Consider the following 17,148-nt stretch of genomic DNA (forward strand, 5'->3'; position numbering starts at 1 on the left):
TCATTGTTTGTGCATAACACCCAGTGCTCCATGCAGAACGTGCCCTCCTCAATACCCACCACCAGGCCAACCCATCCTCCCACCCCCCTCCCCTCTAGAACCCTCAGTTTGTTTTTCAGAGTCCATCGTCTCTCATGGTTCGTCCACCCCTCCGATTTCCTCCGCTTCATTCTTCCCCTCCCACTACCTTCTTCTTCTTCTTTTTTTTTTCTTAACATATATTGCATAGCCTGGCCTTGTTATTCTTATTTCAAAACAGAGTACTACCATTTAATAAAAGGGGATTATCAGATGTATATTTACGTACAGCAACTGTGCCTGGCATTGTGACGGATTTGAGACATGGGAGAATACAAGTTCTCCTTCCTTGAGGGAGCTATTCCTGCTGTGCTGTAAGGCTTGGCATCACCTTAGAGTTCCTCCTTCTTCTTCCAGTAGACAGCAAAGAGCTTAATATACTAATATTTTCTTTTTTAAAGATTTTATTTATTTCTTTGAGAAAGAGAGAGAGCACAAATGGGGTGAGGGTCAGAGGGAGATGCAGACTCCCTGCTGAGGCAGGGAGCCTGACCTGGGACTCGATCCCAGGACTCCAGGATCATGACCTGAGCTGAAGGCGGACGCTTAACGACTGAGCCACCCAGGCACCCACTAATATTTTCTTGTATTTGTCTGCTTAGAGGAAAAGTCCCTGTGATGTATGCTCTATCAAAAATACATGTACTTTACTAATTATACATTTAATTTTTCTCTAACCAGGGGTGCGTCAACTTGAAATTATGTGCTGCTTTGGCTGCATGTCAGTTCTTGCCAACTACTTTGTGTTCATGACTTTCTTCCCAGCTTGCGTTTCCTTGGTTTTAGAGGTAAGAGCAGTTCCTACGTATGGCATCAATAGAAGAGTAATGTTTCTTATTACATCCGTTCATATAGATAAAATCAGTACCTTCTAATGTAACACTGGTTTACTTCATAGCTTTCTCGGGAAAGCCGCGAGGGTCGTCCAATTTGGCAACTGAGCCATTTTGCTCGAGTTTTAGAAGAAGAAGAAAATAAACCAAATCCTGTTACTCAGAGGGTTAAGATGATTATGGTAATTACATAGTTTTCTTCTCCTTTTAGTATCTTTAGTTCAGTGTCATATTCTGCTTTTTGACTTTTTTCTCTCCTTCCGGTTATCTTTCTACAATTGTCTCTTTCATTGATGTTCCTCTTCCTTTTTTTTTTCTTGTTTCTCATTTCTTTGAGACTCCTCATCTCTCTCCCCTAAACAGATTTTTCAAGTTCCTCCACTTTATGTCTCTTTGAAAACCTGTTGTTTGCAATGTTTCCAGTAGTTCAGTGGGCCACTGCTTTAGTCACAAGTGTGGGGCTCTCTTTTCATGCTAAGGGGGAGGCCATGGGAGATAGTATCTGGTTATCCAGATGCTAAGGATGAGAAGTTGAGGTGCCATTGATATGCAGAGGATACATAATTTATAACATTTTATTTCAGTCTCTAGGCTTGGTTCTTGTTCATGCCCATAGTCGCTGGATAGCTGATCCTTCTCCTCAAAACAGTACGGCAGAAAATTCTAAGGTTTCTTTAGGATTGGATGAAAATGTGTCCAAGAGAATTGAACCAAGTGTTTCCCTCTGGCAGTTTTATCTCTCTAAGTAAGTCACCTGAGGCCTGCTTTGTTGTGTATTAATCATAGCACTCTTTGTTACTAAAAGTTAGTTGTGCCTTTTTTACTTCTGAGTAATAACATTTTAATTTGCTTTCTTTTCTTTAGAATGATCAGCATGGATATTGAACAAGTTATTACCCTAAGTTTAGCTCTCCTTCTGGCTGTCAAGTACATCTTCTTTGAACAAGCTGAAACAGAATCTACACTCTCATTAAAAAACCCTATCACATCTCCTGTAGTGACTCCCAAAAAAGTCCCAGATGATTGTTGTAGACGTAAGCCTGTACTGGTGAGAAATAGCCAGAAAGTCCATGCAGCGGAGGAGGAGACAGGGATAAACAGAGAAAGAAAAGGTGATTTCTTTTTTTTTTTTTAAGATTTTATTTATTTATTTGAGAGAGAGAGAGAGAATGAGAGACAGAGAGCATGAGAGGGAAGAGGGCAGAGGGGAAGAAAAGGTGATTTCTTGTTCTCTTTATTTTCTATTCTTCCAATTCTGATTTGTCAAGAAGTTGGGTTCATTTTAAAACTTATATTCACATCCTTCCCACCATCTCCTGGGACTGGGCTCAGGGTCTCCAGGGTGCGGGTTGGGGGAAAGAAAAAAGAAAACAAAACGTATGTTCACAGTTGTGAGATTCCTTTTGATCTCTTGAACAGTTGAGGTCATAAAACCCTTAGTGGCAGAAACTGACAGCCCAAACAGAGCTACGTTTGTGGTTGGTAACTCCTTACTTGATACTTCACTGGAACTAGAGACGCAGGAACCTGAAATTGAACTTCCCATGGAGCCTCGGCCTAATGAAGAATGTCTACAGATACTTGGGAATTCGGAGGTGAGGAAAATAAAATTAACTCAAGGTTTGTATCTTTCTTAAGAAAAGGAGCTTTTTTTTTTTTTTTTTTAATTAGAGGAAGGAAGGAAGTCATAGCTCCTGAGTACCTGCTAAATTCTGGGCATTGTGTTGTGTGGTTTGCAAGTAGTGGCCTTATTTATTTATTCCCCACAACCTTGTGAGATAGTTGGAATTACCTCCATTTTTCAGGTAAGAAAGAGAAAGCTGAGGCTCTAGGAGGCTTAAGTATTTCCCAAAGTAATACATTTAGGAAATGGGAAGGCTCGGATCCAGAGTCCAAGATTTACTGACTCAAGGTCAGTGCTCTTTGTACTTTATTAGTGTTTGCCAGAGAGATAAGCCACTACTCTATTCTCGTGAGTTTTGGGGCCTAGAAAAGGCTTAACTCAAAAATGAGCTTCAAAGACAGAAGAAAGGTTTTTTTTTTTGTTTTTTGTTTGCTTTGAAAATAAGCTTGATGCTCACAAGGAAACTTGTTTTCCTTTCTGACATGTGAATGGATGTTCTGCCTACATGACCATATGAGTCCATTCATGCTTTAGTGTGAATATTGTGTTCCATCTGTATCCGCTTAATCTGGTTCATTCTTAATTTATGTGCACGTGAGTGAGAGTAGCATCAGGTTTGTTATTTTTTTCACTTTTCCTCGTTCCTCTTAAAATGTGTATCGATAATTTCAACTGTCTTCCTTATATACAGGGTTAACAAAATTTAGAGGGTGGGATTCAGAATCTTAATTTTTTTTCCTACGAACTTCACTTGTGAAATTTAGTGTTTTGGTTTTACATTTGTTTAGTGTCATTTTTTATAAAGAATTTGCTTTTGGGCACCTGGGTGGCTCAGTCGTTAAGCGTCTGCCTTTGGCTCAGGTCATGATCCCAGGGTCCTGGGATTGAGTCCCGCATTGGGCTCCCTGCTCAGCGGGAATCCTGCTTCTCCCACGCCCACTCCCCCTGCTTGTGTTCCTGCTCTCACTGTCTCTATCTCTGTCAAATAAATAAATAAAATCTTCAAAAAAAAAAAAAAGAATTTGCTTTAATTTTGATGTTATTTCCATTCAAATCATCTCCTTTAGAACTCCAAAGTTCTTTGAGTTCTCCTTTACTGAGAACATCGTTTGTATTAAATGCCTTATTTGTTATGAAGAATATGAAATGCACTTCTTCACGTTTTTTTGTCCTCCCTTTCCCACCAATCCCAATTTTTTTGTTTCGTTTCTTTAGAAAGGTGCAAAATTCCTTAGTGATGCTGAGATCATCCAATTAGTCAATGCTAAGCACATCCCAGCTTACAAATTAGAAACTCTGATGGAAACCCATGAACGAGGTGTATCTATTCGCCGACAGTTACTTTCCAGAAAACTTCCAGAGCCTTCTTCTCTCCAGTATCTACCGTACAGGGACTATAATTACTCCTTGGTATGTTGTTTTCTTGGTTTGGGAAAGTTTGCTTTGAAGCTTTTATTCTTGTAGCTTTACTCTTTAGCTTTTTAGTGTTTTTCTTGACTAGTCTTTTATATGTACATAGTGTTATAAAACATTTTTTAAAATCATTGTACTTTAATTTTGTATTCTCTTTATGATTATAGGTCCTAGAAAGTAAAAATATTTTTCCTGTTGCTTGTAGTCATTACTCAGTGATTTTAGTACTTTTACATACTTCCTTTTTTTTAAGCACTTATTTATTTATTTATTTATGAGAAAGCGAGAGAGAGAGTGTGTGTGTGTGTATGTGTGTGTGAGCACAGGCAAGGGAGAGCAGCACGCAGAGAGAGAAGCAGGCTCTCCACTGAGCAAGGACCCTGGGATCATGACTTGAGCTGAAGGCAGACGCTTAACCGACTGAGCCACCCAGGCAGCCCAATACTTTATAAATACTAAAGAGTAAATAAAAGGGGCGCCTGGGTGGCTCAGTTGGTTGAGCATCCCAACTCTTGGTTTCAGCTCAGGTGGTGATCTCAGCATCATGAGATCAAGCCCTGCGTTGGCCTCCATGCTCAGCAGGGAGTCTGCTTGAGATTCTCCCACCCTTTGCCCCTCCCAGCTTGCGCGTGCCCCGGCCCCCAAAATGAATAAAATCTATTAAAAAAAAGAGTAAAAAGATTTTGTTGAAAAATACACTAAAGGTTTAAGTTTGAAGAAAATTATTAATGACAAGGGTTGTGTATTTGCGATACAGATTTTCACCTGGTGCCTGACTTTACCTTTTAGGTGATGGGAGCTTGTTGTGAGAACGTTATTGGATATATGCCCATCCCTGTTGGAGTGGCAGGACCTCTGTGCTTGGATGGAAAAGAATTTCAGGTTCCAATGGCAACAACAGAAGGTTGTCTGGTGGCCAGCACTAATAGAGGCTGCAGAGCAATAGGTGTAAGTTGGCATTTATAAATTTGCCTGTTTTAAGATAGGCCCTGAGGCTAGGCAATGAGAAAAGATTTGGGGACAATCAAGGACACCTTTTGCGACAAGCAGAAGTGTTTGCAGGATTAACGTGCTTCTGTAACATCCTCTGCGTAGCTCGGTGGAGGTGCCAGCAGTCGAATCCTCGCAGATGGAATGACTCGAGGCCCCGTGGTGCGTCTTCCCCGTGCTTGTGACTCTGCGGAAGTGAAGGCCTGGCTTGAGACACCTGAAGGGTTCACAGTGATAAAGGAGGCTTTTGACAGTACCAGCAGGTATGGGGGGCAGGGGGTTGTATATGCATTTATGTTTATTTCAGAGCCAGTGTCATCTTCTGTGATCGGTAAATGTAACTATTAACATATATTGTCTGCTTTAGGTGACCTAACAAAATATTAACTTGAAGTCCATTTATTCAAAATGAGTAATATTTATGCTTGGTTTGGGGGATGTGGGTGAGGATATAATGTTGATCCAAACGAATACCTCCATAGGAGTAAATAGAAAAAAATAGTGTGAGCTAGTAAGTTTGTGTGTTGGTTTTACAAGGTTCACTTTGATTAGATTGTTACTTTGTCCTAGAAGAGCATTGATTTAGAATTGCCCTAGGGAGGAGTTGCCTGAAAAAAAGATTTTCCAAGCAGGATAGAAGTAAATATTTGTATAGTAGATTTACTTTGAATACATAAAATTAAATTTATAAAGAAGCATAATCAGTACAAATGATAGCCCCGTTTTATTTTTTATTTTATTTATTATTTTTTTTAGAGAGAGCGTGTGTGTATGAGTGGGGCGAGGGGCAGAGGGAGAAGGAGAGCGAGAATCTCAAGCAGGCTCCATAGTGCATGGAGTCTGACGTGGGGCTGCGTCCCAGGACTCTGAGATCATGACCCAAGCTGAAACCAAGAGTTGGACGCTTAACCAACTGAGCCACCCAGGCGCGCCATTGATAGCTCCATTTTAGTTCAAGTTCATATCTTTGTTTAATTATTTATTTATTTTTTGACTTCTAATGTGTGTCTGTGATGATGGCTGTCTGCAGCAGCCCTCTTTTCTTGTGGCATATAAGAATGAGACAGTTGAATTAGCGTTCTAACGTAATGTTTAGTTAAAGAAGAAAATACATTTAATAAGTAATCTCCGTGAGCGTTCTCTTATGTATAAAATAAATCAGCTGAACTGGATTTTTTAAGATAACTTCCATCTTCTCAAAAAAATAACAAAATAAAAAATCTTTGCTTTTGTTTACAGATTTGCACGTCTACAGAAACTTCATATGAGTATGGCTGGTCGCAATCTTTATATTCGTTTCCAGTCCAGGTCAGGTGATGCCATGGGGATGAACATGATTTCAAAGGTGAGCCTGGATAGACTATATTAGAACTTGCAAGACTGATTGTCCCAGGGGAGGGGAACGGGGTGTCAGGGAGATAAGAGTGGGGAGCAGACTTGCTGTTTATGTCCTGTATTTTTGAATTTTGTTCATGTATATATACTACTTACTCAGAGTTAATTGATTGAAAGATTTTTATTGAAGGCTAAATATTGATTCATATAACTCATTAGGCATTTTTTTTTTTTTTTAGGTGTTGAAGAGGGTTTATATTTTATTTTATTTACTTATTTATTTATTTTTATTATGTTCAATTAGCCAGCATATAGTACATCATTAGTTTTTGATGTAGTGTTCAGCGATTCATTAGTTGCGTATAACACCCAGTGCTCATCACCACACATGCCTTCCTTAATACCCATCACCTGGGTACCCCATCCCCTCCCCCCTCCCCCCCTTCTGTAATCCTCAGTTTGGTTCCCAGAGTTCAGAGTCTCTCTTGGTTTGTCTCCCTCTCTGATTTCTTCCCATTCAGTTTTCCCTCCCTTCCCCTGTGATCCCCTGCTATTCCTTATGTTCCACATATGAGTGAAACCATATGATAATTGTCTTTCTCTGCTTGACTTATTTCACTTAACATAATCCCCTCCATGTCCATCCATGTTGATGCAAATGGTGGGTAGTCCTCCTTTCTGATGGTTGAGTAATAGTCCATTGTATATATGAACCATATCCTCTTTATCCATTCATCTGTTGAAGGGCATCTCGGCTCCTTCTACAGTTTGGCTATTGTGGACATTGCTGCTGTGAACATTGGGATGCATGTGCCCCTTCTTTTCACTACATTCTGTATCTTTGGGGTAAACACCTAGTAGTGCAATTGCTGGGTCATAGGGTAGCTCTATTTTTAACATCTTGAGGAACATTCATATATTTTCCGGAGTGGCTGTACCAGCTTGTGTTCCCACCAACAGTGTCAGAGGGGTCCCCTTTCTCCACATCCTCACCAACACTTGTTGTTTCCTGTCTTGTTAATTTTTGCCAGTCTAACTGGTGTGAGGTGGTATCTCATTGTGGTTTTGATTTGTATTTCCCTGATGGCTAGTGATGTTGAACATGTTTTCATGTGTCTGTTAGCCTTTTGTATGTCTTTTTTGGAGAAGTGTCTTCCTGTCTTCTGCCCATTTACTGACTGGATTATTTGTTTTTTGGGTGTTGGGTTTGAGAAGTTCTTTATATATCTTGGATACCAGCCCTTTATCCGTAATGTCATTTGCAAATGTCTTCTCCCATTCTGTGGATTGCCTCTTAGTTTTGTTGACTGTTTCCTTTGCTGTGCAGAAGCTTTTTATCTTGATGAAGTCCCAATAGTTCATTTTTGCCTTTGTTTCCCTTGCCTTTGGGGACGTGTCTAGCAAGAAGTTGCTGCAGCTGAGGTCGAAGAGGTTGCTGCCTGTGTTCTCCTCAAGGATTTTGATGGATTCCTGCCTCACATTTAGGTCTTTTATCCATTTTGGGTCTATTTTTGTGTGTGGTGTAAGGAAATGGTCCAGTTTCATTCTTCTGGATGTGGCTGTCCAGTTTTCCCAACACCATTTGTTGAAGAGACTGTCCTTTTTCCATTGGATATTCTTTCCTGATTTGTCGAAGATTAGTTGACCATAGAGTTGAGGGTCCATTTCTGGGGTCTCTAATCTGGCGCATTGATCTATGTATCTGTTTTTGTGCCAGTACGATGCTGTCTTGACGATCACAGCTGTGTAATATAGCTTGAAGTCAGGCATTGTGATGCCCCCAGCTTTGGTTTTCTTTTTCAACAATCCCCTGGTGATTTGGGTTCTTTTCTGGTTCCATACAAATTTTAGGATTGTTTGTTCCAGCTCTGTGAAAAATGTCGATGGTATTTTGATAGGGATTGCATTGAAAGTGTAGATTGCTCTGGGCAGCATGGACATTTTCGCAATGTTTATTCTTCCAATCCATGAGCATAGAATGTTTTTCCATCTCTTTGTGTCTTCCTCAATTTCCTTCATAAGTGTTCTGTAGTTTCTAGAGTACAGATTCTTTGCCTCTTTGGTTAGGTTTATTCCTAGGTATCTTATGGTTTTTGGTGCTATTGTAAATAGAATTGATTCCTTAATTTCTCTTTCTTCAGTCACATTGATTAGTGTCATCAGGTGTTTCTTGAATAGTATTTGTATTTGATATGTTTAATTTAGATTTGGCATTATACATGTTCTGGGTCTACTCAGAAGGGCTGGGAAGAATCTTGGGGTTAGTGCTTCTTAACATTGTCCTATAAGCCTTAAAAGCTCACCTATTCTAGAGACCCCAAGACTTTTATGTAAGAGGCCAAGTTCATTTGTATAATCCATTTATTTTAATTATTTCCTTATAAGAAGATTGTGTATGGCTTACATTTTATTCTACTGATATTTGTTATTTACAAATATTCACAAATCTGAATATTAACACATTCCCAAATGTGTTAAAGTCAGTTAGGTTAGCAAAATTTATTTTGTGGTTTACCTGTATATGAGAACTGTTTGGAAAGAAAGAGGATAGTGACTAAATATGTAGCTTTTAAAAGTTCTTAAAGATAAACAATACAGTGGTTCTCAAAAAATTAAAAAGAGAATTATGATCCAGCAATTTCACTTCTGGGTATTTACCCAAAAGAATTGAAAAGAGGGTTTCAGAGACATATTTGTACAGCCATGTTCATGGCAGCATTATTCACAATAGCCTGAAGGTAGAAGCAACCTAAATGTTCATGGACAGATGAATGGATAAATAAAATGTGGTGAGTACATAAATGGGATATTATTAAACTCTAAAAAAATAGGAAATTCTCACATATGCTAAATGAGGATCACTTGCTAAATTAAATAATCTGGTTAACAAAAAAGACAAGTACTATGCAAAATTACATTTATGAGGTACCTAGATTAGTTAAATTCATAGAGAAAGGAAGTGGAAGGGTGGTTACCAGGGGTTGAGGAGAAAGGAAACAGAGTTGCTGTTTAACGGGTTTGGAGTTTCAGTTTTGTAAGATGAAAAGAGTTGTGGAGATGGGCTGTACCACAGTGTGGATGTACTTAACACTGCTTACCTATACACTTAAAAATAGTTAAGATGGTAAGTTCTATGTCACATGTATTTTAACCACAAGTAAAACACATTTTTTTTAATTGCCAGTAAGTATGTTTTCGGTTTTTGAGGTACGAGTTGGTAATTGAATTAATTTCACTTAATTGGAAGTCTTGTTTACATTTTTGTAAGGTTAATCCCAATGACTTTCATTTACAATAGAATTTACTTTTATGTCTGACTTCTCTTTACTGACCTTGTAACTTGGGCTTATGGGTAACACTTGAATAACTAGAAGAGGTAATTTATTACACATCGATCATGGGTTGAGTTACTCCCAGTGACATGATTATGAGTATTAATATTCTCACTGAGTATTTTTAAATTTAATTAAAAATTTTTTATTTAAATTCAATTTAGTTAACATATACTGTATTATTAATTTCAGGGGTAGAATTTAGTGATTCATCAGTTCCATATACCACCCAGTGCTCATTACATCAAGCACCCTCCTTAATGCCCATCACCCAATTATCCCTCCCCACCAACCTCCCCTCCAGCAACCCTCAGTTGTGTTTCCTAGAGTTCAGCCTCTCTTATGGTTTGTCTCCCTCTCTGTTTCATCTTATTTTTTCCTTCCATTCCCCTATGTTCATCTGTTTTGTTTCTTAAATTCCACATATGAGTGAAATCATACAGTATTTGTCTTTCTCTGATGGACTTATCTTGCTTAGCATAACACCCTCTAGTTCCATCCATGTCGTTGCAAATGGCAAGATTTCATTCTTTTTGATGGCTGAGTAATATTCCTCTGTGTGTGTGTGTGTGTGTGTGTGTGTACACACACCACATCTTCTTTATCCATTCATCTGTTGATGGACATCTGGGCTCTTTCCATAGTTTGGACATATTGTGGACATTGCTGCTATAAACATTGGGGTGCACGTACCCTTTTGGATCACTACATTTGTATCTTTTGGATAAATACCCAGTAGTGCAATTGGTGGGTCATAAGGTAGCTCTATTTTTAACTTTTTGAGGAACCTCCATACTGGTTTCCAGAGCTGCTGTCCCAGCTTGCATTCCCACCAACAGTGTAGGAGGGTTCCCCTTTCTCCGCATCCTCGCCAACATCTGTTGTTTCCTGACTTGTTAGTTTTAGCCATTCTGACTGGTGTGAGGTGGTATCTCACTGAGGTTTTGATTTGTATTTCCCTGATGCCAAGTGATGTTGAACACTTTGTGTGTCTGTTGGCCGTTTGTATGTCTTCTTTTGAGAAGTGTCTGTTCATGTCTTCTGCCCATTTCTTGACTGGCTTTTCTGTTTTTTGGGTGTTGAGTTTGATAAGTTCTTTATAGATTTTGGATAGTAGCCTGATCTGATAAGTCATTTACAAATATCTTCTCCCATTTTAATATTCTCATTATATTCTCATTTACATCCCTGTTCATCAGTGACTACAAAGAACTTAGTTTTCATTCCTAGAAAGAAACAGTAGGAGTCTATACCTGACTGAGAACTTCATGACTGTGATGGCTAATAAAGCTGTTTTTATTTTATGCTCACTTTCTTGTATTTAGAAATATTATAGTTATTGTACTTATTAGTATTATTAGATACAAATAAAGCTTCTGATCTATGCATTTTAATTTTATTGTGTTGTTGACAGGGCACAGAGAAGGCACTTTCAAAGCTTCATGAATATTTCCCTGAAATGCAGATTCTAGCAGTTAGCGGTAACTACTGTACTGACAAGAAACCTGCTGCTATAAATTGGATAGAGGGAAGAGGGAAGTCTGTGGTTTGTGAAGCTGTCATTCCAGCCAAGGTTGTCAGAGAAGTGAGTGACTAGATGATTATTTTATTTTGTTAATCTTTAATTGGGTTAAAGATTGGGGAAAGGAATATTAACATTTTAAGTAAACCTTAATATATGGGTGTGTTTTATGTTAAAGATGACTGTTGTATCTTGCCCATCTGTGTGTGGTATTCACTTGAACAAACTTGACTGATACTCTTTGTTGAGGACAAGACTTACGTGGGACCATATCTAAACTCTCTTGCTTTACGGAAGGATAGATCTGGGTAGCGTGCCCTGAATCTTCCGGTGGAACATGTAAAACGTCCACAACTCTTTTTGCTAGGTATTAAAGACTACGACAGAAGCTCTGATTGAGGTCAACATTAGTAAGAATCTGGTGGGCTCTGCCATGGCCGGGAGTATTGGAGGCTACAATGCGCACGCGGCGAACATTGTAACTGCCATCTACATTGCCTGCGGACAGGTGAGGGCTCAGCCTCCACTTCTCTCCTCTTTTGTACTTCTAAGGAAGAGAAGTTCTATACTTTTCCTTTTTATTTTTTTCAGGATGCAGCACAAAATGTTGGTAGTTCAAACTGTATTACTTTAATGGAAGCAAGTGGTCCCACAAATGAAGATTTATATATCAGTTGCACCATGCCGTCTATAGAACTAGGAACTGTGGGTGGTGGGACCAACCTGCTCCCTCAGCAAGCCTGTTTGCAGGTATGACACCTCGGCCCCAAAGTCGGCTCACCTCAAGCCTAGTTCTGACTTCCTGGGATTCTCTGTTTCTGCCTGATATCACTTCTCAATCACCTGTATTTTAGCTGGTCTTTTCATTCTTTTGCTTCTCACACCAGCCTAGTCTAGTGTGTCCAAGTAAGCATGCTGAGGCATATGCTTAGTAAATTGAGAAAGTAGTTTAAGAGAGCGAGTGAATGTCCATCCACACTGAGTTAAGTGCCCTGCAAACCAGGTGGTGGATGTTATGTGCACTGTGGTCTCTGTTGTCGGTACTGGCTATCAAATCTTGGAAACTGAGTACTTCTGCTGGGGTCTGGTTCTATTCTGATGCCATTGTAGTTGCCCTTATTTCAGCTGGTAGAGAAGGAAGTTGTTGCCCTGACTTTAAGGGTGAGTCCTGCTGTGTCTCTCCCTGGCTGCAGATGCTAGGCGTTCAAGGAGCATGCAAAGACAATCCTGGGGAAAATGCCCGGCAGCTTGCCAGGATCGTGTGCGGTACAGTAATGGCTGGGGAACTGTCACTGATGGCAGCGTTGGCAGCCGGACATCTTGTCAAAAGTCACATGATCCACAACAGGTAAGACTTAAAGATCTATTTAACTTGTTTTCCCTATACTTAAGATCTGCAGTACAAAGACCTACTATGCAGGTACAATAGTCCTAACTTAAAATTCTGCATTCTTGATATTTTGTATATCTCTACTTTGTCTTTTTCTGCCCTAGGTCAAAAATAAATTTACAAGACCTCCAAGGAACCTGCACTAAGAAGGCTGCTTGAATAGCCCGGCGGCTCTGAACTGAAACATGGGCGTTGGGTTCTAAAGGACTAACATAAAATCTGTGAATTAAAAAGCTCAATGCGGTGTTAACATGTTGAGGATGAATAGACATGATCTGTGAGCCGACTGCTTGGTGTTTGGCTGTTTCAGAAAGGTCTGAGATCCTTCTTTCCATGCAGATTTCTCAGATCTAAAAATAGGGTAGTACTTTACATGCTGTGCTCTCTGGAAGGATCTCAACATGAACACCATGCTTTAAAGCGTCCACAGATGGTAATCTACAGCTCACTTCTGAAAGAGAATACAGGCTGGAAAAAAGTGTTTTATTTTGATGAAATCCATGGAGTTCGTGATGATCAGTGTGAGATTGACCCTCTCCATCCTCCCTTCCCCTCTGGTTGAAAATGGATTTTTAAATTATACTCTAGCTGACAAACTGATTTCATAGTTAATTTATTAAGTCTGGGTTATAGGACTTTAAGAGATAAGAGCTAAGTTTATTTTTTTGTAAACTAATACTTCATTTGGTGCTGGTCTATTTTGATTTTTTGGGGGGTAGCCATTGTGATTCTTCAGGAGGGGACTTCCTTTCTTCAAGGGAAGAATCACTCTTATTCCCCAACTACTGAATTAAGTGCTAAGCAGTGCTAAATCGTTCTCTGTCAAGAAAACAAATCACTGCATTAATCTCTGCAGACTGTTCAGAGAGGCCTTTTGTCTAAGTATAAATGTCTAGATTGCTAGAACGTATCTTCTAGCATAAGGCTTTAAGGAACAGAGTTTTGCATTCTTTGTTAAAGATACAAGAGCTTTTAATATCGCCTAGACAAAGGTGACTCTCTTCCTCAAGAACGTGTAAGTCTGTGACCTCTCAGAGCTCAGAGGGTGGAAGACACAGGTTTGAAAGAAAAATACCATTTCTCTAAGCCAACTTTAATTACTTAAAAGACAACTGAATTTATTTAGCGGAAAAATCTAGGTGGGTTTTTGTAAAGAACTGTTATCAAATCTGTATATGTTGTAATAAAGCTTCTTCTGCTAGGAGTTTATTGAAAGTGTTAAATAAATAAATAAAAATCAACTTGTATACTGATAAAACATTCTAAGCTTGGGCCAGAGAAGATAGTTTTCTTTAATGTTGTCCAGGAAACCCTGGCTTGCTCGTGGAGCCCATTGAAAGGGAAATCAGCTTTCAGAGCCAGTGAAGGTGCCACGTGAATGGCCCTGGAGGAGTGTGCTTCGTTCCTGCGGCTAGGAGGTTGGAGACTGAAACATTCACACAGGGCTCTTTGATAGACCCATAAAAGCTCTTAGCTTCCTCAGGGGGGTCAGCAGAGTTGTTGAATCATAATTTTTTTTTTCAATGTACAAGTTTTGTATAAATAATAAAGAACTCCTTATTTTATATTACATCTAATGCTTCAAGTATTGGTCTTGGAGAGAGAAGATGGACTCTGAAGAACATTCCAGTAATGCCATGGCAGCATGTAGAGCCTCTGAGTGATTGTGTCTGCAGTACTGTGTGGAGGATTGACCTTTGCTGTTGTATGTAAAGTTTAAATTGCTTCTGTTGTGACTTTCAGCCAGTGACTTCTTATTTATCTGAACTTTTCATGGAAGTGGCAGTGAAGTGTGAGTCTTCATTCTGGTGACTGTAACCAATATTGTGTTGCTAAATTAATGTTTTGTACAATTACTAAATTGTATACATTTTGTTATACTTCTTGCTCAGTTCCAGTAAATTATGAAAAGGAAGTTAATGCTGTTCAGTGTAAGCAGTAACCTTTTTTTTGTTGTTTGGATTAACCCTTGGCCTGAGGCCCAGGAAGCTTGAAATCAAGTCTGGCCAGAGTGGTAATCTAATAACTCCTGCTAAGTGTCCTGTGACCATTTATCATTTTCCGTTATATGCTCCAATTCCTACAACAATAATGGCAGGCTAGTGTTGTATGTATATTAAAATAACTTTTTTTATACATAAGAGAATTTGATTAGTTCAGCTTTATCTCATCTCAGCTGGACTACTTTTGGATTTGGGGGCATGAGGGGTTGGTTGAGAGGAGGAGGGCATAAAGACTGGGGAGCCAAAACCAAATGGCTGTTTGTTGGACATCGAAGCTGCCTCAGCTTCCGTGGGGAGTAAATCTTAGCACAGCTGGAGCTGGCCTCTTTAAAGGCTGACTGCCCTCTGCTATAGTTAGAAGTGAAAAGTGTGTGTGAACCACTTAAGAACCAAGACCCAGACACTAGAAAATCAGTTTGAATTTTTCTCCTGAAATGACATGTGATCACGTGTACGGTCAGCCCCTTCCAGAGCAGAGCACGCTGGACAGATGACAGTGGAGAGTTTGCATGCCCTTTTCTGCTTGGGGGATCTGATGAGCAGTGGGACGCATAGGACAGGACAGGATTTTTCTTCATCTTAGGAGAGGACAGAGAATTACATTGAAAGGAACGTCTCATGTTAAAGGGTCTGAGTTAAACAAGAGGACACAGAACAGCAAAACACATCAGTACAAACCCACTGTGTACGTAAGGTTGAAATAAAGAGTGGTAAACTCATTATAGAACTGTTTTTAAAGACTAATGTTTTTCAGAAAGTATCTGCTATGGATAAGACTTGAATTTATTAATAATTAACTTTACCCAATTAGCAAAAATAATTAACGAATAACCTCTACACTGGAAGCTGAGAGGATCGCAAATGATTTAGTTTACAATTCTATTTTAACAGATTACTTTTTCATCGTGATGTACATGGAACCTGCCACCCCCTTTTTTTTCTTTTCCTCCTGAGCAGGTTTGAGAGCCACGGACGGAGGCATGGGCACTCTTGTGTCAGGAGGTGGGACGTTTTCAAGCAGCTGCTCCCGAAGGCCAGTGTTAGAGCCTTGTGCTAACAGCTGGCCTCAGGAGGCAGAACACAAGAGTGTTTTCATCCATTGGTTCTCCCACTTGAGTGTGCAGCACACACACCTGGAGGACTTGTCGCAACACAGATTGCTGGGCCCCGCCCCCCGGGTTTTCGTTCTCTTGGTCTGGGCCGGGCCAGGACGTGAGCAGTTACATTAATGTTGCCTGAGGTGCCTGGCATTCCTGTGAATGAGGGTATTAGAAAACTGTTGATTCAGAAGCACACAGTTGGAAAACCCCTATGGAGGGACCAAGTACTGGTCAATAAGACTTAATCAGAATGGATCCTAGAGATTAATTAATATAGTTAATCTAACAACTAACCTACTACAAAGTGTGTTATTTGGATTTGGTGAGATAGCCTTCCCCGCCCCACAATAAAGTCTCCACATCTCCAGTGTTAGCAGCCTATTCGCCTCACTCTCCTACCCCTTGGTCCCTGCTCTCTCTCCGAAGGGGCCAAGTAAGAGTGGGGGAAAAGGAGAAGAGACAAGTGTATTTTAAAAGAGGTTTGCAACTACCACTATCTACTCACTAGCCTCACCTCACTGACCTTGTAGCCCCAAAGTTTGACTTCTTTGTAGTTTAACTTCTGAGGATTGCAGCCCTGGAGCAGGATTACTCATGCAAAAAGTTGATTCGACAGACCATTCTAGCTGGTGAATTCTGAAGCCAGTTGTCAGCAAGCATAAAGGGAGAAGGGCCTTGTGCCAGGTGCCAACACAGAGTACCTCATATGTTTTGTTGAGGCAACTCTTAGCAAGAAAGCACGAGGAAGTAATCAAATTAGAAGGGCTGTAGTCATCTACCCTATGTTGATTATGGAATTCCTTTGCTTTCCTGTCACTTGAAATTTGAAATGGTCAACAGGGTTTAGTGGATGGGGTGGGGATAGGAGACAGTTGAGGGAGCAATTCTGTCTGAATCTCCATTTTGAAATTATCTGGGATTGCATATGTTAGAAGCGTTGGACACAATAAAGCAAATCCAGAGTACTGTTAGCGTTCAGTAGTGTGTGATGGAAGAACCTCCCTTCCCAGCTCGTTCCTACCCCTGAAGCTCACAAAGGAGATAAAACACAGGAACCTCTTCCTCCCTGCCCATTTCACTGTAGCCTTTGTCAAAGGGCTCTTAGAGTAAAACCATCAAGTTTGTTTTTTTTTTAAATTTGTTATTGTTATGTTAATCACCATACATTACATCATTAGTTTTAGATGTAGTGTTCCATGATTCATTGTTTGCGTATAACACCCAGTGCTCTATTCAGTACCCTCTTTAATACCCATCACCAGGCTAACCCATCCCCCACCCCCCCTCCCCTCTAGAACCCTCAGTTTGTTTTTCAGAGTCCATCATCTCTCATGGTTCGTTTCCCCCTCCGATTTCCCACCCTTCATCCTTCCCCTCCTGCTATCTTCTTTTTTTTCCTTAACATATATTGCATTGTTTCAGAGGTACAGATCTGTGGTTCAACAGTCTTCCACAATTCACAGCGCTCACCATAGCACATACCCTCCCCAGTGTCTATCACCCAGCCACCCCATCCCTCCCACCCCCA

General features: G+C 40.0%; 1 protein-coding gene across 1 annotated transcript; it reads left to right on the plus strand.

Moving 5' to 3' along the window:
- Positions 1-738: 738 nt before the first annotated feature.
- Positions 739-14,437, plus strand: HMGCR (3-hydroxy-3-methylglutaryl-CoA reductase). The gene is made up of 14 exons (XM_081826729.1): positions 739-866; positions 977-1,093; positions 1,496-1,656; positions 1,776-2,023; positions 2,331-2,506; positions 3,751-3,945; positions 4,738-4,896; positions 5,044-5,201; positions 6,178-6,283; positions 11,020-11,190; positions 11,495-11,635; positions 11,719-11,877; positions 12,321-12,475; positions 12,622-14,437. The coding sequence occupies exons 1-14, from the start codon at positions 780-782 to the stop codon at positions 12,674-12,676; spliced, it is 2,088 nt and encodes a 695-aa protein (XP_081682855.1). The 5' UTR covers positions 739-779; the 3' UTR covers positions 12,677-14,437.
- The last annotated feature ends 2,711 nt before the right edge of the window (positions 14,438-17,148 follow it).

This window comes from Leptonychotes weddellii, chromosome 7 (genome assembly GCF_054177405.1).
Source record: "Leptonychotes weddellii isolate Sample4059 chromosome 7, ASM5417740v2, whole genome shotgun sequence".
Classification (NCBI taxonomy): Eukaryota; Metazoa; Chordata; class Mammalia; order Carnivora; family Phocidae; genus Leptonychotes; species Leptonychotes weddellii.

Bases quoted from the DNA above. Each gene is read 5' to 3' on its own strand.
- HMGCR (XM_081826729.1), top strand. From the start codon at position 780: ATGTGCTGCTTTGGCTGCATGTCAGTTCTTGCCAACTACTTTGTGTTC. The intron at 2,024-2,330 runs GTGATTTCTTTT...TCTCTTGAACAG, and splicing joins GATAAACAGAGAAAGAAAAG to TTGAGGTCATAAAACCCTTA. The intron at 11,191-11,494 runs GTGAGTGACTAG...TCTTTTTGCTAG, and splicing joins CAGCCAAGGTTGTCAGAGAA to GTATTAAAGACTACGACAGA.